This window comes from Lytechinus pictus, unplaced genomic scaffold (assembly GCF_037042905.1).
Source record: "Lytechinus pictus isolate F3 Inbred unplaced genomic scaffold, Lp3.0 scaffold_20, whole genome shotgun sequence".
NCBI classification, from domain to species: Eukaryota; Metazoa; Echinodermata; class Echinoidea; order Temnopleuroida; family Toxopneustidae; genus Lytechinus; species Lytechinus pictus.
The window spans coordinates 4,668,379-4,693,212 of NW_026974141.1; the positions used below are offsets into that span (position 1 = coordinate 4,668,379).

The 24,834-nt window shown below is 39.3% G+C and overlaps 1 protein-coding gene across 1 annotated transcript in view; it reads left to right on the forward strand.

The window, feature by feature from the left end:
- Nucleotides 1–18,874, forward strand: part of LOC129283106 (zinc finger CCCH domain-containing protein 13-like) — a 38,510-nt gene extending 19,636 nt beyond the window's left edge. The window contains exons 3-9 of the mRNA XM_064114706.1: nt 6,228–8,096; nt 9,244–9,441; nt 10,166–10,408; nt 11,342–11,406; nt 12,357–12,626; nt 13,934–13,992; nt 16,887–18,874. Coding sequence (XP_063970776.1) covers nt 6,296–8,096; nt 9,244–9,441; nt 10,166–10,408; nt 11,342–11,406; nt 12,357–12,626; nt 13,934–13,978 — 2,622 coding nt within the window. The 5' untranslated portion in view covers nt 6,228–6,295 and the 3' untranslated portion in view covers nt 13,979–13,992; nt 16,887–18,874. The remainder of the gene's footprint in view (nt 1–6,227; nt 8,097–9,243; nt 9,442–10,165; nt 10,409–11,341; nt 11,407–12,356; nt 12,627–13,933; nt 13,993–16,886) is intronic.
- The last annotated feature ends 5,960 nt before the right edge of the window (nt 18,875–24,834 follow it).

Genomic DNA, 24,834 nt, shown 5'->3' on the forward strand with positions numbered 1-24,834 from the left:
GTCTCCCTTTTTGGAGCTGTTTTGTATAGCCTTTTTGAAAAACGGCTAGAAAATAGAAAACTGAATTTTATTCACTTTGCAGAGCATAATTTGCTCACTGTGACTGAGACTTAGGGTGTGATTTGTTTCATATCCCTGTCAGAATACACACCTCATCTTGTACACTAATGGGCGATTCTCCGAATGTCACATTATGTATTACATTACGTATTGACTTGATTAAAAGTTAATCTGACTTGTACAAGTATGTAGTTCATTTCGTTCCATGCAATTTGGCATATTCCTGGATTTCTATATGCATCGGTAACGCTTCGCTCAAAACACGGAAGCAGCAAGCACATACTGTGGCTTACCGCGAAACCAAGGAATATTTCATGCAGAAGTGGTCATTCTCAAGATCAGCTAGGCATGTCTTCCGATTAGTTGCTGGCAGATCCAGGATTTTATGGTAGAGGGGGGTCTAAATGTCTGTGAAATTTAGTTAGATTGTCCTTCTTTCAACCCCATATATTGTCAATCAAAATCTTTTTATTGTTGATTTCTTCAAAATTTGCAACAACAAAAAAAGGTGGATTCTGCTTCAAAATAGAACTGTTGAAATGTGGATTATTTCTGAATTCCTTATACGTGTACACCATTTTCCTTGCCGGGTCTGCAATATTCTGATCCGCGCTGAATCCGGACCTCTGTGGGTTAATCTCATGAATGGGTTATTTAGTGTGTAAGGGGTTTGGTGTGAAACTGTACATAAATGCCTCACGGCAAAGCAGAAATCACTCACACTTACCTGCGCTTAATAATTCCATTTGCGAAGGACCCCTGAGTAAGGTAGGGCCTTACGAAGGGTCGAGAATGGCTAGAAGCCCTCTCTCTGTGATATTACCTGTGAGGGGCCGGAGTTGAAATTCTAATTTTCTCTTGCCTCGTCCATGTTTAATCAAGCAGGGGGCAAGATTCGAGCCCGTGTGAAGTCATGAATGTACCCTAATACATCGTCACCAAGTGTCGACATTAAAGGGGCACATTACGGGGTGTGAGGATATTTTTTGGGGGGTCTTTAGTGCTACAATACGCTAGTCTGCTGGGCAAACCCTTCACTCGAGTTAAGGGTCTGAATGTGCAGCCTACTCATGCCTTGTGTACTGAAGGCTCTCTCGCTCTGTATTGGAACAGCAAGTTTTGTATGTGCTAGTCTTTGCGTGGAGGCACACTTATTGATCAAAGTTCCAATCAGGGTCTGTGCCTGCAGACTAACAATACGCTGCCATGAAATGTCTTTATGAATAGCACCTATTTTGTTTAGAGCTATACCTGTCTGTAAGACTGTTTTTTAGGTATGTTTAACTTGGTTGGTTTGATTTGTTTAGTATGTCCATTTGTATATCTGTGTTAATTTGTTCATTACTTGCGGGTATCCATTGTCCATTTATTGGAAAATGATATTTGTTTGCGATTTATTTCTAGCCCTTTTCATTTTTATTTCCCTCCTCTTCTTCAGTTTTTCCATTCTGTTCACTTTCCTATTTCATTTTTACATATCAAAATTTTATTGACCTAAAACAAAAAGATGATTTCAACAATCAGAGAGAAACTTTCAAAATTTCTACAAAAAAACAGAAATGATTGAAGAAAAATAAAATTACTGAAGTTTTACAAAGAGTGGTGTGTTGCTAATGATCTTATAATCTCAAATCTTATTCTATTCTGCATTCTGTGATTAATTGCAGACATTGGGCTACGACTCAAAGCATTGAATATGAAAATTAAGGTGTCCGAAGGCTTGCCCTTTCTGTTAGTAGTAAAACAAGCTTGTTTTCATTGGGGCTGAATATGATAAACTATTGTGTAGTTCAATCACGTTCATGGTTACACAAATCACAAAACTGCACATAGAGCATTTGTTGATGAGCACCGCAGATATGGCTCTAAAGTGTCTTGATTAGGTTAAACACTTAACCCTACTTAAATCATAAATCAATAAAAATCTTCAGAAGGTAGAAGTGCATACAAAAGATCCTCAATGCTAAATTGGGTTGGGGATCACCTTAATTAATCCGGAGCGGGGATTCATCTCCTTCTGCGGGCGTCCGAAGAAACGAGAGAGGCTGTTACCGGGAAAAAATGAACTTTGCCGCATTCGTCAGTCACCGTCGCACGTCGGCGATGACTCACCGCTTAGTCATTCCTAAGACAACCTGCTCTTGAAATTGCTCTTTGCGTGAGGATGGAATTACCATAGCAACTGCCGGTTGAAGATGTTTGTTTCAGAGTGCAATGAATTTATTCCAAAGTTTAGCTCATACCGCGGTGTAAACCTAAACCTGTCGGTCCTGATTGTAAAAGGGTATAGAATGGCAAGACTAATTCTGCTGTATGTATGTACTTTGATGGGAAGGGCAAAACTTGGCAAAGTTGTATGCATTAGTTGCCCCAAAGTTATATAATTAAAAAATGAACAATTAAAATATGAACAAAAAATGTACCTACATATTTCCTTGAAGATTTTGACTTTCAGGGCAGTGCAGCCAATGCTACAGATGTTACTTTAAAGTTTTTGTTTAAATGCTAATTGTTTTATCCAGGATTGCTTAATATAAAGACCATTTTATCAAACTTAGCCCCAACAAATTGAATGAAAAAGAAAAATTAACAAGCATTTAACTGAAATTTCATTAAAATCAATACAACAAAAATCACTTTGCAGACCTGATAGGCAATATACACTGTACATGTGTATAACCAATCGCTCTATCTTTCATCAAGAACATCACTTTCAAATTGCACCTAATGGTATTTCCATTCACATTCATTTTTCAAACCCTTTCTCCTTCCAAAATCTCTCATTAATTTTTCATCACCTTATCATCGCTACACAGCAAATGGGAGTGATTTGAAAACAAAGAGAGCGGCTGATTATGGTCCGGTGACACTCTCGAGTCTTGTTGGAGTTGACAATATTTTCACCTCCGTGGGTGCGTTTCTACTTAATTTTTAAGACGGAAATATCATTTTAAAATGCTGATCCTTGAAATTTTGATTGAGAATGCAGTGTTCAAAGAAGCACATTCAATGAATTAGGCATTAAGAATACTAGTTGATTTGCTCACCAAATTCAGAAATGGAATATAATTTTTATCAACTTTTCGAATAGTGACTTTGATATTGGAAAATACTTCCAATAGTTTACTAATTATATTCCTCCAAGCTTTATAAGGAAGGGTGCCTTTAAATCCCAGGGCATGTTGGGACTTGCTCATCATATTAAAGCTTGTCCTAATAAATGATCAATTATATATCAAGCATAACTGTCATGAAGGCGATGACAGAAATAGGCCTACAGTATATGACACTGTGCCAACAGTATGTTGCATATTCACATCTGTAAATTAACTCAAGCTATGAAATGGGATGCTGATAATGCATTGATATTACAATAATAATATTTTGTAATGCACAATATACATGTACACTGTAAAATTACTCAAGGTGCTGCAATAGTGTGCTGGATCCGCCCCAGTTGACTTTATGGAAGTCAAATTTGTTGTCCATTATATATTTAGATTAAAATCAACTTGATTTATATTTTCTAATATTCATATCAGATATCATTTGTCTATAGCTTCATCTTACAAGGGAAAAGGGATAAATAGAACATTCATGTACAATTTATGTTGTTTCTGAGAGCTGAGAAGGAATTTAATTGCCATCACATGAGTAGGTAGTATGGATGAACATGAACTTGCAAACATCTAAATTTATTGATTATATTACATTACTGCACTCAGTAAGAGCATGATGAGTGATAATGAATTCTCACTCTTGTGTTTTGAGCCTGAAAATATGCTGAGTGCATTTTGGCATTTTGAAAATTGAATTTGGAGATTTGGAGTAGTTGCCTGATTGACTTCATCCTAGCTGCAATATTGTGCTCTTTGCGAAACACATTTCCAGCTCTGTATTATTCCTTTTTTCATATTTGTTTGTACATACATGTATCTCCGACAGTACTATTGTCTGATTCTTTTCTGAATTTCTGGCAACAATTAAATATATATGAATTGAATCTTTGATAATTTGTTTTGAAATGCATCCTGTTGCCCTCCATTCTACCACCCTGCCCTCCTCCCTTTAATACCCCCTGCCCTCCTCCCTTTAATACCCCCTGCCCACCTCCCTTACCTCTTGCCGTCCCCCATAACCTCCTGCCCTCCTCTACTTGCTTCCCCTCATCCCCTCATATTTTCCCCAATAACTTGTCCTCCCTTCCTCCACACCTCCCCTTCTATCCCCCTCCCCTCCGTTCCTCCTCTCCTTTCTCCTCCCCTCCATCCTCTTCCCCCTCTTCTTCTCCTCCTCTTCCCCTCCTCTTCCCCTCCCCTTGTCCTCTCGTCCCCCTCCTCCCCTCCTCTTCCACTCCCCACTCCTCCTCCCCTCCTACTCCCCCTCCTCTTCCCCTCTCCTCTTCCCCTCCCCTCCTCTTCCCCTCCCCTCCCCTCCTTTTCCCCTCCTCTTCCCCTCCCCTCCCCCTCTTCCCCTCCCCCTCTTCCCCTCCCCTCCTCTTCCGCTCCTCCCCTCCTCTTCCCCTCCCCTCCCCCTCTTCCCCTCCCCTCCTCTTCCGCTCCTCCCCTCCTCTTCCCCTCCACCTCCTCTTCCACTCCCATCCTCTTCCCCTCCCCTCCTCTTCCCCTCCTCTTCCCCTCTTCCCCTCCTCTTCCCCTCCTCTTCCCCTCCTCTTCCCCTCCTCTTCCCCTCCTCTTCCCCTCCTCCCCTCCTCTTCCCCTCCTCTTCCCCTCCCCTCTTCCCCTCCTCTTCCCCTCCTCTTCCCCTCCCCTCTTCCCCTCACCTCCTCTTCCCCTCCTCTTCCCCTCCTCTTCCCCTCTTCCCCTCCTCTTCCCCTCCCCTCTTCCCCTCCTCTTCCCCTCCTCTTCCCCTCCCCTCTTCCCCTCACCTCCTCTTCCCCTCCTCTTCCCCTCCTCTTCCCCTCTTCCCCTCCTCTTCCCCTCCCCTCTTCCCCTCCTCTTCCCCTCCTCTTCCCCTCCCCTCTTCCCCTCACCTCCTCTTCCCCTCCTCTTCCCCTCCTCTTCCCCTCTTCCCCTCCTCTTCACCTCCTCTGTCCCTCTTCCCCTCCTCTTTCCCTCTTCCCCTCCTCTTCCCCTCCTCTTCCCCTCCCCTCTTCCCCTTCCCTCCTCTTCCCCTCCCCTCCTCTTCCCCTCCCCTCCTCTTCCCCTCCTCTTCCCCTCCTCTTCCCCTCCCCTCCTTTTCCCCTCCTCTTCCCCTCCCCTCCTCTTCCCCTCCCCTCCTCTTCCCCTCCCCTCCTCTTCCCCTCCCCTCCTCTTCCCCTCACCTCCTCTTCCCCTCCCCTCCTCTCCTTTCCCCCTCTCCTCCTCCCCTCCTCTTCCCTTATTCCACTCCTCCTCCCACCCCTACTTCCCCCCCTCCTCCCCTCCCCTTTCTCCCCTCCTCCCCACCACTTTCCTCCTCTACCATCCCCTACCCTCTTCTCTCTTTCTCTTCCCCACTTTACCTACATGTACGCACATGTGTAAGACCCATCGCTTTACAAACATAGATGACTCATACCTGTATATGTCACACACATAGATGCACTACATGCATGTAAATCAGCAGCATTTTATTTGCTAATATTCTTTTCAATCTATTGCTCCATCTTCCAATCAGTAAGCAATTCTGGATGTAATGAATCAGACTGAGATCTGATATTACCTCTTCATCAATTTGATTTGCTCCATATACATGTAAATTTAGATTCAAAACCACAAGTTAATATCTGCAAAGACTACAGAGAGTTTACTCATTTGATGAGATTCATTTTCAATTTTTCTGCATCTGAGTGATGTGAGTGCACCGCATTAATCCATGGGAAAACTAATTTAGTATATTCTCAGAGAGGATATTTATTCAATTATTCTTCAAATGTTTGTTGGAGTGTTAATATATTGAAATTGATCATTCAATTCAATTCATTTTTATATAAGATTTGTGTAATGTTTGGCTAACATAATACTAAAATTAAAAACTTTTTGTGAATATAGCCTGCAAGTTTTATGGAAGATAGCTTTGAACATGCTTTGGCAAGGGGCAAGGCATCCTATTTTATCTCTCATACACAGGAATAAGATGATGTGATCATGTATTCTGTGTGTCCGTAAAATTGTTTTATTTAAAAATAACAAATATATATCTTTTTCTCCTATTTCCCGTTCCAGCGATCGCAAAGATCCAGAAGGTTCGTCGAAGTCTGAAGCGGTCATCTCGTAGGGTCAAGAGCAACCTGATGATGCGAGAGGACTCGATGGAGACAGAGCCAGCCATGGACACCCAAGACATGAACCACACTGCGCCTCTGGCCACCCTAGCAACCACTTCCATCGATGAGGACATCATTTTTGAGAGCAAGGGGCAGAAGAAACGAGGGGGTACGTTCCCCAGAATGGCGCACTTTGATGTCCCGGAGGAAACGCCTCCGGGGTCGCAGAACGGCACCTTGAAAGCAAACGGGACGCATCGGCCTCAGCGTCAGAATGGAAGCCTAAAAGGACCATGGAATCGGAAGACCAGGGGTCGAGGGATTCCGGTTAAGAAAGAAGACACTGCTAAAGTTTTGGAAATGTACCTAAAAAGGAGAAGCAAGAGTCTTAACGATGCTGTTCTTACTAGGGAATATTTTGCTCAGGAAAAGAAGAAGCGGGTAAGGTCGGCAAGGAACAATACCGTGTCTATATGTTCTACGCTCAGTACTGACTCCACCACGAGCGAGGTTCATGTTCAAGCAACAATGGTTGCAGAAACAACTTCAGATGTGCCAGCGGATAAGACTGTGTTTTCAAGAGCTAGTGTGACACAGCAGAGTTTCCATGAAGCGATGAAGTGCTCAATTATGGAGGAGAGTTCCGCAATGGAACAAAGTGCCGATGACGAACTGTCATCGTCAGATGAACAGTCTCCAAGATCTCGCTCGGCGCCATCTACCTTACGAATGCAAGTGCATAGGGACCCTAAGGAAGGAATGGACACACTGAAGCTGAAAGACAAGGAAAATGGATCTGCCACTCTTACAAGAGATGGCTACAAGCGTGATAGTAAGAAGGAACCAAGACGGAAGCGTAGTTTTTTAGATAAAGCAAAAAACATTATGAGATCCCCGAGTACTTCTCGGAAAATCATTAGGACACCAAGTGCTGTGCAAAGACAAGAGGACAAAGAGAAAGAAAGACTCAAGGAAGAAAAAGAGAAGGAGAAGGAAAGACAAAGGGAAGAAAAAGAAAAGGAAAAGGAAAGACTGAGGAAGGAGAAAGAAGAAAAAGAACTACTGGATAAGAAATTAAAGGAGTATAAAGAAAGGGAAAAGGAAAAATTGAAAGAAATGGAACGGAGAAGGAAGGAAGAAAAAGAAAGGGAAAAGGAATGGGAGAAGGAAAGAGAAAGGTTACGGAAAGAGCGGGAGAAGAAGGAAAAGGAAGAACTGGAGAAGTCACACACTAGGCATCATGCCAGAACTGAAGTTCATAGAGAAATGAAAAAGACCGGCTTCACTGCCAGACTCAAGCAATCATTTCGACGGTCATCACGTGACCGCCATCATCACCATCACCACCGCACCAAAGACCACATACCCTCCAAACCCCCAGAACTCCCTCCAAGGCCTCCAGAACTCCAACAGCCAAAGGATGTTAAACCCAGGCGGTGGCCCAGCTTTCAATTCAAACGGAAGTCGCGGAAAAGCGCATCCACACCTACCGACGAAAGTGGAGCCGGTGCAACGACTCCTTCCGATACTGCCTCAATGGACTTTGAGTATTTCGCGTCACGCGCAGACCACACCCGCTCGCTCAACGACGCTGAGCGAAGAAGACTGATAATTGAAATGCGTCAGGCGAGACGAGAAAACTCAGGTAACGCTAGTGATTCTCAGGTATTGGATCGCGTCCAGGGAGCGCATCCGCCGCTCTCCCAAGCCACATCCCATGATTCTTTTGGTTCCTTTGCGTCATCGGAAGGGTCGGAGAGACCCGAGAGGCCACGAACTTTGGCGTTCAGAAGAACTAGAGCAGAAAGAGCACAGAGAGGATTGAATAGTAAGTAAAGACAAGTTAACCACTTCTTAAGGGAGAGTGCCAGATTGAGGTCCACTCAAATCAATAGGGACTTTCTGATTTGTATTTTCACTAGTGCATCATAATAGTCCGCATTATTTTCATGGCATAGAAAGTGGGTGGGGTGAAGCAACACTGAGACACTGAGCATGCCAAATATCACAATGTTGCCTGACATATCACCTGTCCGTGTCGATGTGAATTTCCCCCAAATAACATTCTTCACCAGGATAGTTGACAGACAGAGTGTGCTTTATGTATTATGAGGTGCTTCAATCCAACAACTTTGTATGCCTATTATTGTGATATCCCTATTAAAGATGCAGTACGCTATTGAAGATGCAAATTGAAAAGTTCCTAGTGATTTTATATCCTGAGACAAAAGGATGTATACATATTTGTTCAGTTTGTCCTGAAAGAATATCTTGGCCATTCGTAGTTGACTGACTATGATAATTCCTGAAATTTCATCGTTGTAATTCATATGTACATGTACATTGGGGCAATACTAATTAGCAGGAAACTGGATATTGATTCGGCACCCAGGAAATTGGTGCCATCATTTTTAAAGTCATTTGTTCATACAAACATAAAACAGATTTCATCGATGACATTTTTTTTTTCTTTTCGTAATACCATTTTGGAATATCACCATCAATTCTTCTTCCAGTGTGAATGCTGCTCTGAGGTGCTGAAGATAAATGCACTGATTGTGTGGTATTATTCTCATTATTATTATTATTTAACACTAAGATGATTTTTATTTGCCATGTGTATTTATATATGTACAGTGAAACCTGTCTATAGTGGCCACCCAGGGGAAATTAAAAATGTGGTCTTTAGGCAGGTGGCTATGCACATAATATGCCTCCATGGAAATCAGTGTTATTGGTCAATATAGGCAGGTGGTTGCTATAGACAGGTGGCCACTAAAACACAGGTTTGACTGTATATGTTTTTATTGATTTTTTTTAGGACACTTGTGAAAATAGACATTGAATTGAAGGGAATATTGACATTGTTAAACCTTATTATTCCAAATCAAATTTTTGTTAAATAATAATGATGATTATTACAATAATCTCTATTCCGAGGTGCATTGTTATCATTATTATTGATATTGTTTCAGATGTGATCCGACTAGACAGCACAACACCGGGTCATGTGAGGAGAGACGTGGACACATCGTTTCCTGTCCTTCCAGCAGCATTGGTTGCCGATGACCTCGTACGAGACGGAGGCACTAGCTCGCACCCTGAGAGAGGGGCTAACGGGGGCGGAGAAGGACCAGACAGGAACGTGACAGACTCGTGGACTGAGAGCGGAGGTTTGTAGGCAAACAATGGGTGATTTCAAGTACGGTGTTGACATTTTGGTGTTGGTGTTAGGTCAATTTTCACACGATTATAACACCAAAAGTAAAATGAAGATGGTCCCGAAAAGTCACGCACAAGTTGTTGAGATGTCAATAATGTGATCTGGATCAGTTTTACAAACTCTGAATAAGTTTTGGAGCTAGGGGAATCAATCCAAATTTCAACACCAACACCAAGGCCAACACCGGACTTGAAATCACCCAATGAAACTATATTTTGTTTGGGTAATCTGACTTTACTTTGCAATACCATCACTGCAGATATATATACTCTGATGTTAGTGTTATAGTATGTGGTAAAAATACATGTGTTTTTAACATCTTTGCAAAATCTTGTTACAATCTCTTTTTTCATAGCTGAGATCTGGAGGGGGGGGGGGGGGTCAAATTGAATTCCCTGCCACAATCATTAACATCTTGGTTTGAGAAATACCAGTTTGAAAAGGATATAACAGTGTTGTTAAAGTAGCTGTCTTCGATGTCAAACTTAGTGTCACTGCTAGCAGGTGCAGCTTAACCAAGGTTCAGTAGCCATGTACAATAACGTGAAATTGCGATCAAACTGTGACTTTCAAAAATAGTTACGCATCACCTGACTAGCTACATGTAACAGATCCCAAAATGTTTTGTTGAACATGTTGTAGTTAAAGAACATATTTTTTTTTACTAACCGTAGATGGCAGTGACATTCCATTTGAGCAGCGCAACCAAGAGGAACGGGAGGAATACTTCAAGCGCATCGCCGACAGGTTGGCCATGATCGGGGATCAGGCACTGGCGGACTACGAGTTCAACGACAGCACCGGTGGGGCAGTAGGGGGACAGCAGAGACCGATCCAGAGCACCTGCACAACCGAAACGTATGCTTCCTGTTCAGCTTCTGTGAGTGGCGCAACAGCAGCACCAGGTGTAAGTCGGGGTAAGTACAGTTTCTTGCGGGACTAGTTATATTCAGCCATGTTCCTGGAACAAAATAACATATCATGTTATTATTAGAACATGATTTATGATATTGTATATTCGATCCAGTGTGTGTGTTTTTATGCGATTACCCTCACCGGCTACTGAGGACATGCACATGAATTTCTCATTGAAAACAGCACACCTTTTTTCAAGAACCATTTCAAACGGTGCCAAATCATATTCGTTAACCTATAATATGTCATTTTGCCTCCGACGAAGATTCTGCTAGGATCGAAAGCTTAGGCCCCTTTTTGACTTTCTAATTTACTCCATTGGCTCTCTTTTATTAGATAAGCAGTTTTCAGCAGCTTCTTTTTGCCATCAACCTATAATACAGTTAAAAAGTCCTTGATTCACAATGATATGATGTGCCCTTGGTTATAGGGAAGAATTTTATTTAAGTCTTTAGTTGATCAGAGTCCTACTGACAGAAAAGTCCTGGGTTATTTTCTGATTTAGGGAAATCAATCTTGCTGACATAGCTTTGCTTTGTTATAGACAGCAGATTCTGCATCATGGGCTAGCTTGTGAAATCTAAAGCTCGTTATTGATGATGAATGATGATGATGCACAGCATTTGTATAGCACCATATATCTGTCAAAGACATTCAAAGGCGCATTTTTGGAGGCGCCGGCCAATCTGGGTCGCCACGAAGGGCGCGCACACAGAACTGTGACCCGCTGGTCTCTCCTCCCGATATAACTGATTTGGGGAATGCAGGTGGACCACTACACCGGGGTTTCCCCCTACTCTTATTTGAATAGTGCAGTGGGTTCTTAACATGCAAAGGTGTTGACTCTGAATGAAAACCAGTGTGATTAGCTTCAAGAATATTAACCAAGATTCTTCTACTGACACTCGTGTTGTTCTCTTGTCATTTTATTGTAGACTACACAGCTGAATACGTTGAGATAGGCCAACGGATACAGACCGATGTGGATGGCTTCCAGCTGGTAAGTAAACAGTATCACTTGATAGTAAAGGAAGGTGAAAGCATTGGCAGATGTAGTCAGATAAGACAACAATTTTGAAAGGCCCACTATTGTGCACAGACATAATTTTCCCGTGAAATGGTATTGTATCTAACTCGCCAAACTAGCTACATGTAGATCTGCCACAGGATGTCAGAGTTATGTGGGAAATAGAAATCATGTGGCAATGTATAGATGAGGGTTGTGATATGAAAAGGTATGCTTCATGTTTACAATTGTCCTCCGGTTTTTGTATGTGGTTCGCCATAGACTTACATTTATGCTTAGTTCATACAATTCATGGTATATTTTATGATATATAGGGCACTGGAGTGACAAGACATGGTATCTCGATTCTGTGCAACTTGAGCCCCTTTTATTTCAATTTGGTTCCAATGATTAGATGATTGATAAAATATCAAACCCCAGCCAACTATCTCAAAACTGATGCCATCTCCCCATGTCAAACAGAGGACTATCCCATTGATTGCATCGAGTGAAATCACGGCAGCAGGGGTTTTTTAGCTCATCAGGGGGGTGTTTCACAAAGATTTAAGTATGACTTAGAGTCGCACTTAAATGCCTAGTTGTGCGCGGTATAAAAGCCATGACCGCATTGGTCAGATCATGCAAAGAGGACGCGCACTATTGCGTAATGATCAATTAGATTGCGCGTTGCATTTCAGATACGCGTCGGCATTTAAGTGCAATTTAAGTCATACTTAAATCTTTGTGAAACACCCCCCAGGCAGAATGGGCAGATGAGCATTTGCCATGGTCTGGCACCGGTCATTCATCATCTATGGTGCTACTCTTCTCCACTTGCTGCTTCCACGACTTCTTTGACCGTCCCCTCTTCCTTGAACCACCAACCTCGAAAGATTCCTCCAATTCACCCTCTCCACCGTCACCCCTTTCCTCTCTCTCCTCAGAGTCAGAGACGCAGGAGCCAGGCGTTCTTCCCGACCGGCATGTTGATGGGCGTCATCTTGAACGACACCTACCAGTCTTTCAGCAACACCATGCAGTCCATCGTCGGCCAGGAGGTCGGCATGGAGCAGCTTGCGATAGTCTTCAAGTTCACCAAGGTAGCCGTCAGGCTTGCCCACTCCATGGGGAAGCACGCCAGCAGCATCAAGGACAACAGTGTCCGCTTCATCAGCGATCGCTATGCCGTCTGGCTCGACAGCCAAGGAGGATGGGTAGGTCGTGTGTCATTACCTACTTGTAATCACCCCATTCATCACACATTTTAATATCGTTATGCCAAATGTAAATAGTAATAAAATAGAATTTCAATAGTGCACTTTCCATCTTTATTAGATGCTCAATTCGCTTCAAAGCAAATTAAAGAAAGAAAAAAGATGAAAAATACATTACAGGTTTCGAACTTTTCCAATGAATACCTAAATGGTTGTCGGCTGTTTGTCAAAGAGCACTGTAATGCAGGTATGTATGTCTTCATGTAAAAAAAAGATGATTCTATTGTGTGATAAATCAAACGTTCTCAATGACTGTGGTTTTTGCCTTGGAAGAAAGCCCATCGTCAGTGAATAAGTAGCTCACTATACCTCATCGTCAGTGAATAAACAGCTCAATATACCCAGAAATTATAACGAGAAATATGATTTTTTTTAAGATATGGCTATAGGACATAACCAGATTGGCATATTAAATCAAAGGTTTGTTCTGACAATTCTGCGCAATTTTATAATATGAGGTGTCAAAAAAATGTTGCATCTGGAAGCGATTTAATTTTGTCACATAAAAGAATTCTGCGGACCATTCTAATATAACAAAAAAAGTAAGTGCAAATGAGTTGCACTTACCAAATCATGGCATAAAAGTTACTGTCAACTTAACTTTGCCATCCAATGGTATACAAATAGCGAATAGGCATGAGTGCGATGGTGCGAGATTTCGCATGAGGTGAAAGAAAGATGCTCTATTCAACGAGGCGTTAGCCGAGTTGGATAGTGTTTCTTTCTTTCACCGAATGCGAAATCTTGCACCATTGCACGAATAAGAATATTCGCTATTTGTGTTGTACAACGCCTCGGAGTTTAGCGAACATATGAAAAAAAAGAAGAGTTTTTCCCTGCAGTAATCTATGAAAAGGGAGCAAAAATATTGAAAGCGAAAAGCAAAATCCCACAAGCGCACATGATCTTGGGCATCATTGCGCATTTAGCTAGCTAGCTAGCTAGCAGGCTATACGCATCTTGCACCTTCATTTTTACTGAGCGCAATGAATAAATTTGTATTGTGACGTCACCTCCTAAAGCCGTGCAACGGTACATTTTGGATGGTACGTCGTGTGTGCAACGGTACGAATGTTTGACATTCAGTCTCCCATCTGCTTGCGTACAACAAGCTAAGTAGGCGTTGTACAATAGTTACCATTGGATGGCAAAGTTTCCATAATAGTAACATTTTATGCATTAGGGCCAAGGATCCATACTACCCTCCATTAAATGTTGTGCTCTTTGTAATCTTGTGTTTTGTACAGCCAAAGGTTGAGGAAGATAGTGAGACCATATCAACAGATGTTTGAAAAGCATTTACGCGGTAAAAAAAAATGCTAATCATAATCTTTTTCTAGCTCTTATATTGATATCTTTCATCTGGCTTCTGGCTCTTCTTGGTGTTTTTGCATAATACTAATGTCTATGGGTAATATAATTGATGGTAACTTCTATGGAAACCTTGATCGTGATTGGCTACTGAGTATTGTTATTACTACATTAGTTGACATTGATAGCAGAAGTACAAGTAATAATAAATTTCTTATTAACGATGATTTCCATAGAAACTTCATGCCTTTGGTGCATAACTGATAAATAGAAAGTATATAGGAATCATTTATGATAACCATACTTGCTTTACATAGTGCTTTACACTCACCTAGTTAGAAGCCTCTATAAAGCTGTTAACAATAATGCAGCGTAGAGCTGTAATATTAATTTCCTGAATTCTATTATATGAATTCATATCATACCCAAGTATCATGTTTAACTAGTCATTTCATTGTAATACTTTATTAAAGACAGTGAAGGTCAAATGTATTCATCTCTTTGATTCCTTAACAAATTCAAATTTGTTTATCTGTCTAAATTCTTCTCTATAAGCATTTTGTACATGGCATATATTCGTCAGAATATTAGATAATGTAGGCTCCAGAACTCATATTATTAGTTGCGAGTTTACATTCATACTTTTCTTTAATAATACTTTCTCTTTTGATTCATACACTAATATATCATCCACATGTAGAGATATGTTAATCTAAAGAAATTAATTTCTAGTGTCCCTAGTATGTTAGTTGATCTTTCTATCTGTCTTTGATAATAATGATAATAATAATAATAATGATAATAATAACGATAATAATAATAATTAGACTTATATAGAGTGCTCAAGGCACTTTTTTAGGAAATTATAAAGGAAATTAAGAAGAATTGAAGAGAGCAGGTACATGTATTATCTGGGTTATTCTCACACTAAGCTTTTTATTAGCACTTTATCATTTAATCCATTAATCATTGTCTATCATTTGACTAAATGTTTTTGATCTACAGTGTATTTACAGTAACACATGAAAATGGTATAGGTTATTTGTAAAGCGTTTTACCTCCTTGTTAGGCGCTTCTATAACACCCCTGCTAAATACATGTAGGCTTTACCAATCCCGGTGCTCACAGCTCATTAAGGTACCCACTTACCTCACCTGGGTTGAGTGCAGCACATTGTGGATCATTTCTTGCTGAAGGATATTACACCATGGCTGGGAATTGAAACAATGACCCTCTGTTTGAGAGTTTGGTGACTAATTTTCTGGGCCACAACACTCCACATTATACATTATACATGGAAGGGGTTTATTAGAATCATATACATTATGATCTTTATAGGTTTGCATGGTGGAGTTTATAACATGGAGAAGGTTTACGGTTCACCATGTGTAATATGAAGAAGGGAAGGAAATACAGGCAGAAAGATTGAAATGGAAAGACAAGGAAGGATGAAAAGAGGAAATTAGAAGTATTCTTTTCTTGAAAGTGAGTGAAGTCTTGAAAAGGACTGTAAACCAGATGAGATGGGCTGAATATGGCTTGAGTAGCGATGGTTTGAGTAATAGCAGGATGAAGTGAAGAGAGGTTACTCGAAGTGAAGGTTACTCGAAGTGAAGTGAAGAGAGAATACTTCTAATTTCCTCTTTTCATCCTTTCTCGTCTTTCCGTTTCAATCTTTCTGCCTGTATTTCCTTCCCTTCTTCATCTTCCACATGGTAAACTGTAAACCTTCTCCACGTCATATACATTATGTTGGGCAGTTCATTGCAGTGTCTGTTATGAGAATCAACCACCACTACTCTTTTGATTCTTATGATTTGTAACACATTACTTGGGTTGAAGACAAAATTGGCGGATTTGCAAGAATCAGCCTTGCCATAGTAATTGCATTATCTGACAAATCAAGACATCAGGAGGTGTTATTTAGGTTTAACAACTGTCTATTTTTTCATGCAATGTTCAAGCAATTCTGGCACTCACTTTGACCTTGGGTTGTTGTGCATTTTTCCTCACAGTGCACCATTTGTATAAACATTTCTTTGTGTCACTGGCAGATCCAGGGGGGGGGGGGGGGCAAAGCCAGCCTGTGCCCCCCCCCCTTTTTGAGAGGCACAATTAATTTTTTTTTTTTTGCTTGTCAAATTTTCCTCGGGGAAAAAGTGCCCCCCTTTTGGAAAATCCTGGATCCGCCCCTGCTTTGTGTAGTAAATCAAGTAGTGCCCATGGCACAGAAAGCTACGCTCAAGCAGTGACATAGTTATGTGCCCTAAATGATATATCCCATTGTAATGGTATGGTATTTTCTTTTTAAGAAATGGAATTCATTTGCAGTCAAAGGCTGAATTGCACAATTTTGTCGAGAGAGTTAAAAAGTAGCTGACTTAGCACGAAAGATCATGTTCCACTCATGCAAGAAGTCATGTATTACTAATACCTCAGTCACATTTCCCCTATGGCAGCCGTAAGGCAAGTCGAAAACAGCCATTTTAATAATTTTTGTACCAGCTAGATATAGGTGGCTTGAATAAAAAATTAATGAAACGGCTGTTTTCAACTCGCAGTACTGCCACCGTAGATGAAATGTGACTGAGGTATTACAAAAGGCTTTATGAAATGCCATCCAGGGCCCTGTTGCATGAAATTACTCTTTAATGGTAACTTTGCCATCCAGTGGTTACTGCCATAGTAACACTGCTCTATAGCCAGTCAAAGTCAAATATTCTATGGAAGATACCATTAGATAGCAAGTTTTGTGTGACAGGGCTCCCATTCAAAAAAAAATATATATGAATAAGAATTTATGAGATTAAACCTCTTCTTGATAAGGTTATGTTGATGGAATAATCTTGAAGATTTTGTCATTCAATCTTCATATTTTTCTTTCTCCAGGGTTCCGTAGTGACGAGCGACGACTCAGACTCTCTGCACGAAGAATCAGAGATAGACTGAAGGTCTGACAGGGACAAGAAAGAAGGTAGAGAAGGAAAGAGGGAAGACAGTTTATGCTTACAGTGATAAATGCTGCACGAGCCTCTTCAGCAACATAGTGTACATTCCTAAGGAAGGATAAAGAAGAGATGGCGCACTTTCTGCCACACCATCATGGTATTATGCACGCTGGTCTCCTATTTCCAACTGTCAGGCAAAAGATATTCATTCGAGCCAACCCATTCTCCATTGTTTTTAATTTGATATAGGTGATTGACAAAAGTGAGACTCGCTATTCCCCGTCTTTGCTTTGATACCAAGTGAGGGCAGCAGACCTCGATTTAGACCTCATTCATTAATCGTAAGAGAGTTTTGCCCAACTATAGTTGGATATGACCCAATCAGGCAGATGCTGCTATGTTAGGCAAGTATAGGGGAAAAATAGAAAGCCTACAGCCTCACAACCTTCTGAGGGCAATAGTTTTTACTATTGCCGAAATAAAAAGCCAGCCAATATTTGTTTTGTACATCAGTTATTTCTGAGCCCAGCAATAGTAAGAATTATTGCCCTGATCAATCAATGCCAATCATTATATTTGTAATCGATAACAATTTTATTAATGTATTTTTACTTTCATATTTAAAACCTCCTGTAGTCCCATCCCTTCTTGTCATTGCTGGTCTTACATCTTCCGTTAAGTTTTTAGATGTAATTTACAGGTTGATATAATAGATTGACATTGTAACTGAAAACACCCCAAACCTCCGTGTACAGAACAATCGTTGTTACATTTTAAGAAGTGCTCTGCGCCATCTGGTGCCATTCTGTTTGTTTTTTAATTATTGGTATTCTGATTTTTTTATACTCGTTCATTTATACTCATCGTTTTATCTTTTAAGAAGGCCTTTTATTGCCTATAAGGCAAACAGCTATGCTGCATGTTATGGGTGAAAGGGTTCATCTTTTTCCTCTATGGCCTTGGTATATATCATTTGATTATAATTGATGAGAAAGCCTATGTAATATGCCAACAGTAGCAGTTGGGTTTTAGAAGCTCTTGTTCAAAATGTTCCCAGGGAGTGGAGACAGTGCATACATTGTGTGCTGGCAAGCGAGGATCAGAAAAATGTATCATTCAAACCTGTGAAGACAGTGAAAGGTATATGTTCATACTAATTAAATAATCAATGCATAGAAATTATATAACTGATTTCAATCAATTATTTTTAATTGAAATGGCAGAAATTTTGAAATCTTGCTATGAATTCCAAAATCTTGGATCGTGCCAGGCATGACTTGTTTGAATGGAAGCGAGTCATGCAAAGAAGTTTTAAGTATTATTGGTATTAATTTTGTGCAGATGATGATTGTTACTTTTGTCTTTCGTTCATGTTTTATACTTAAGACAAAGAATTTTCTCTCTTTTTTTTACAATGAAAGTGATATATGAATTTATTCTACTGTCTTACCAGCAAAACAAACTCCAAAGTGACAGAAGCTATTATGTTATTTCTCATGACATACCATTGATCATTTTGGAGTCAGTTTCATTGGTATGACTGTAGCGATACTGTTGTTTGAAAAGGTTTACAAAGTGGCCAATTCCTTAAAGTACGTACGTCCGACCCCTCTATGGGGGACCTTCATGAAATTTTCCATCTCAGGTTTCTTGTTCTTTTGACAGCCTGTATAATGTTCTCAAATGACCATGACTTGGTCAGTTTATGAAGTGAAGTAAAGACTTAAGGAAAAATGGGAGTCGGATGTACAAAAAGGTTGATCATTTTATGGAATTGCCCAAGTGTGTCTAAAGTACCTTATTGATTTACCTATGTCTTTTTAAGGTCATTCCATTTTCAACACTGTTGGAGCTACTGTTGAAAAATGTATCAAGTGTAATTTTGAATATAAGAGCCATTTTATTATTGTTACTCTCATATAAACATACAAACAAAAATAAAGTTTTTGATTATTTACAGTTATTCACAACATCAATAAACTACATAATTTGCAACCAATTGACAGCCCTTCCATATAATTTTCCAAGAATTTTTTTCACATAACAGATGGATATTTCTTAAAGCTGTTCGTAAGGTTTCGCACAACTTTACGCACGACTGATACATGATCTGAGGTCCGAACTCAATTACAAAGGGATATATCACTTGGTATGAGAAAGGGTTACCAGTCGTGTGTAAAGTCATTTGTATCTTACGAACACCTTTATCAGCAGGGATGCCACTTTTCCGTATTTATACGGAATTCCGGCTTTTTTCCTGCTATCTGTCTTATTTCCGTATTTCCGACTTTTCCTGTTTTCTGTGTATTAAAAAAAACGGAAAGTCCTCCTTTTTTCCCCCTATCTCTCCCGATTGCGATGCATGTCGATCGACCGAGTGAGAGACATTTCCCCGAGATATTTGCTTTTATACAGTACATAATTTATAAACGCGCGCACTGCCTACTACGTTCATTGAGTTATGCTTTTATCAAGGCTTTCTGATTAGAATTATCGATATCCTGGCCAATCAATGCGAGCGACAAGTTCCGAACGCACGCACATAGACAAGCGCAAAGCAGCGGCACGAATCGCGGTATAATAGCGACTGGTACGGTAAATACGTCTGTAAAGATGATGACGTCATCCAAGATGGCAACTTACGATGACCAACGAAGGAATCGAGGATGACTAAGTTTTGATCATCATTTGAAAGGAATTAGCGGTAAGTGCGGTCTAAGGTACGATGTTTCTGAATTTTATATATTTTCTCGTACGTTTGGATGTAATTATTTTTTTATAATGTGACATTTTATGTACCAAAAACGATCCGAAAATCGGGTTTCCGCCGAATGTTAGATCTAACGTTACTGCTGCATGCTGATACGGGACCCAGGGAGCTCCGGCCCGGAAAGCGGGCCGGAGCTCCCTGGGTTACGTATCAGCTAGCCCAGGGAGCTCGCGGGCCCTGGGTTAGCTGATACGTTGTCTTTATGTACGGGCCAACAACTCTTCAGTATTGGTGAGTGGAGCCAACGCGGTTCAGCTGAACAACCAAAATACAGAGACTGAAGCTTTTGGTCTAGCGTTCTATGACGAGAAACACACAACTAACAACCGTCAGTTTTTCAAACCTAATTGATTTCAAAGTCATCGATCACAACAAGGTAAGAAGCCACTTGGTCCTCCCCCCTCCCCTAAATTTGAGGTGGGGGCGGACCCCCCCCCCTCCGATTTTTTTTTTTTTTTTTTTTTTTTTTGGCTTTTTTGTTGGCTTGTCCAATTTTTTACCTGTGACATGTGTCCATTCCAAAATTTAAGGTGGACCCCCCTAAATTTTTTTTTTCTTGGACACTGTCCCGGCCCGCGATAAGTTTCAGTATTTTTGGAGGACACCTAGTGGCATCCCTGTTTATGAAACAACCAGTAGTCCAATCATGCTATTTATACAGAAGGTGCTGGTTTTAAATGGCCTGGTGGGTGTTGCATAAAGCTGCTCGTAAGTTAAGAGCGACTTTAAGAACGACTGGTGAACATTTCTTACGCGCTAAATAATCACCAATGAACAATGTAATTTACCACAAGAAAGGATCACCAGTCGTTCGTAAAGGTCACTCTTAACTTACAAACAGCTTTATGAAACGGCCCCCAGGCATTTAATGTTGGATTGAACACAATTGCTTGGAGAATGATGATTACATATTTACAGCCCGTCTTAAACTGATATAGGACAATGATATGATGCAATCATATTTGATACAATATTGGTCACTTGAATTCATTTTTCCAAAGTATGGTAGTCTTGAATGTGTAAGTCACAAGAAAAAGAAGTAATTCCAATAAAAAAGGTAGTTGGACAGACTGCAATCAGCGAACTATGATGTGTGTGAATATAGTGTAATATCAAAAGGATTTTTTTGGTATATTATATGCTCTGTATGATTCTTTGTTCATCATTGTTGTTTTTATTTCTTAAAATTTCTTAAAGGTTGCGTACAACTGTGCTTTGTCATTGATATGTTTAGCTGTCATTCTGTTGAGCATTGCATGCTGAAATCAATGCAATTGAATCTTGAATTCCAAAATTGCAGATAAAAATCTATATTTAATTAATTTAAACATTTTGAAAAGATCTTGAATTTAATAATTTAGATATTTTATACATTTTTATTCATTTTTATACCATGTATCATTCCTGTCATTTTTATAATGAGTTCAAATTATTTGAAAGATGATTTTTTTTTACAAGGAAATTGTTTCTTAAGAGGCATTAAAAATGGTTTCATTTCAAATAGTGATTTTCCATGTAAAGTTTTACTACATAAGCACTCAGTGAAAATGAAAATCTGAAAAAGTGACAATTCTCAAATTTAACATTATCATTCATACTACATTATTAACTGTCTTTAATATGTTTTACATACATTTATTTACATAATCATGTTTGCCAGTGTTGAAATTGATTTTTAATTTTGATTTGTTTGAAGACCATTGTAGCTGAAACCAAGTTAATATCAACACTTTTATGTTAAGAATTAATTTTCATGGCTCTCATTTGTTTTAGGGTATTATTTTTTTTTTATAGATGAATTTAATTATCAAAATTGACTTGTAAAATGGTATTAAAATTTAAGTATTCACTTTGATATGTTTGGTATTCATGAAAAAGGCCATCAGAGTATTAGTACTAGGTGTAATTAGGATTTACATATATATTGAAAAATAAGAATTCATGGTGAAAATTGGTTCTTTTTATAAAGGTAACCATTTGGGGGAAATTGCATACTGTATTCACGGAGGCATTTATCTTAACAAGGCTTTCCCATCTGCAATGCTGTTTATTTAATTCAAATGTGATGTGCATGATTATAAATGTAATATGGGCGAAATTACTCTTGCTTATATTTCAAAATGAAAGGTAAATTTCTGTGTTTCCTATGGATAATGAGGAAATTTATACATGAGATAATTTCTTAATGCATCAATTTACTGATGCTTTGCACTGAGCTATTTTATGGCAAAATTAACTTGTTGATGTAATAGAGTAGCAAATTGCAATAAAAACAAGAACTTGTTGATATCGTTAAGTAATTTCTTTGCTTCAACTACAAAACTTGGATTCACTGCACAAAATCCTGAATTTAGCTATCCTATTTTTACCTGAAATGCACTGCAAATTTATTTTTGTATTTTAAATGCTTGGTCCTCCTTATCTTCAGGATCCATTCACATTGGTAGCTTGCGCCATGTGTGAATAACCCCAGTATGTTTTACTTGTGCAATGCATCAACATTTTTCAATTTTTTTGTTTTATGTCCATTCGTTCCTTGAAAGAAAATCAATTTTGTTTTCCATTTCAATTTTATTTATGTTTTATATATAAATTAAGCAGTGCAACGTTGATGTCTGTAAATATTGTACAAGTGTAATAATTTATATCAGCAAGCGTTTTCTATGTAAGATTCGCCACATAAGTTTTTGTGTCGTCTCCAACTGCGTACTGATTGTTATAGAAATGAGACTTGTAAAAAAAAAATTATGATTGATGATGATCCAGTTTTTCTTGAAATAATGTTAGAGTACTTATGATAATAAAGTCACTAGTATTTATTCCTATACTTGAAAAAGAGAAAATAAAATAGGTAATTTTGTAGTAGATAATTATCAAAGTAAAGTTATTTGAAATTTGATATCGATGAGTTGCTTGTGTTTTTATTTTCCTGGAGTTGATGGAGTGAAGTTAATTGATGGTTCATTTCATGAAGTATGGAATGGTCATTTCTCACTGTTTTCAATATACACAATAGTGTATTAAAGGGGTACTCCAGGCTGAAGATGATTTGATTTGAACAGATTCAAGAAAAATCAGACAAACAAAACACAGAGAATTTGATCAAAGTTAGACAAGGAATAGTAAACTTATGGCATTTGAAAGATTTGCATTATTCCGGGGAAAGCGTTCTAGGCATGTCTTCATGAATATTCAATGAGCAAACTGATGATGTCATATCCCCACTTGTTCTTTTATTTTTATTGTATGAAATTAGGTTTATTCAAATTGTTTCCTTCAAGAACCCAAAATATTAAAACAACAACTGAAAAGTGCATTAGATATTCATTTCTGCAACTTATTTCATTACAATGGATACATATCATTCACACACACTAGCGTACCTACGGGGGGCAGATGGGGCAGACTGCCCCCCTGACGAGTCACAACCCATGCAAGGGACATATCCCTGCCCCCCCCCCCCCCCCTGACGAGTCTTGAGAAGACTTTTTTTTTTGCTTGTCAAATATTGTTCTGGTACGAGGTACGAAATCCTTTATTTGTGGTTGAAGACCTTTTATTTATTTATTTTTTTTGGTTGTCAAATTTTTTCTGGTACGAAATCCTTTATTTGTGGTTGAAAAACTTTTTTTTTTTTTTTTTTGCTTGTCAAATTTTTTTGGCGGACGAATTTGCCCCCCCCCCCCTGTGGAAAATCCTAGGTACGCCACTGTTCACACATGTATGAAAAAAATGAAACAATTATGATTTCATGTAATAACATAAAAAGGAAGCAGTGGATGTGACATCATCAGTCCATCTAATGAATATTCATGTCATGGCGACGTGCTTATAACTGTTTTCGTAATATATTGCTAAACTTTAAAATTCAATAACTTCTCTATTTGTTATCAGATTTTGATGAAATGTTCAGCATTTTGCTCTTATTTAGATATAAATAATTTCAGCCTGTAGCGCCCCTTTAAATGATAGTCAAACCGATTTTTAAGACCCCCAATGGACATGGGCGGAAATCTCTAAGGTAGGGGGGGACAAGGGGCTAGAAAATTTGACAAGCAAAAAAAAATAGGTTTATCACCCAAAATTTAAGGTCATTTCGACGAAAATAAATTTGACAAGCAAAAAAAAAAGGGAAAAAAAAGGTTTTCTCACCCTAAAATTAAGGTCATCTTGTCCCAAAATACATGTTTTATTTCAATTTTTGAATTGTGTATTTCTTACCATCATAAAATACCAAAAATAATAGGGGGACATTTGATATTGTGTCCCCCCTACTATTTTGAGTAGGGGGGACACATCCCCCCTGTCATTTCCGCCCATGCCAATGGAAACAGTGTGGCCACTGTAGACAGGTTGCCTTTATAGGCAGGTTCTATAACACATATTCCTTGCAAATGGGAGACACTTTCGGTAGCCATTATAGTGGAGCGTTGTGGCCCAGTGGATTAGTCTCCGAACAGAATTAAGGTGGGGTTCAAATCCCAGCCATGGTGTAGTTTTCTTGAGCAAGAAATTTATCCACATTGTGCTGCACTCAACCCAGACCAGATATGATTTTTCAAGTAGTGAAAATGAAAGAAAAAAAGATGCAGAGGAAAATGGAAGAGAGAAGACGGGAAAGAATAACAAGAGAGGTATATGGTCGCAATTCAGAATTTATTGCTCCAATCAAAATGTATCCTCTTAATCGACTCCCCCCCCCCCCCTTAAAATACCCTCGCGGCACCTCCCCATGGGAGGGATGGTTACCTATAAATGCAACCGTTATCAGGGTCATTAAACCCTATTTGACTGGCTATCACTCGGTGATATCTTGTCTTTGACTAATAAAACTCAAGTCACAACAACCTGCAAAAAGTTTTAACTTCTCTGAGTCTTTTTCTTTAATCTAAATACCTCCCTCTCTTGGCCAATTCATGCAAATTTCACAATCATCAGTTTGGAACCAGGGTTCAGTTCCTCAACACCGTCATAACTCTAGATATGCCTGTGTAATATATATTATAATTTCTTTTGAGAACTTATTCTCACAAGGCCTCTGTGCTTTTTCTTCTCAAGTTCTATTTCATTCAATAATGGTATTTAATCAAGGCAATGTTTTGTTTATTCATGAAATGAT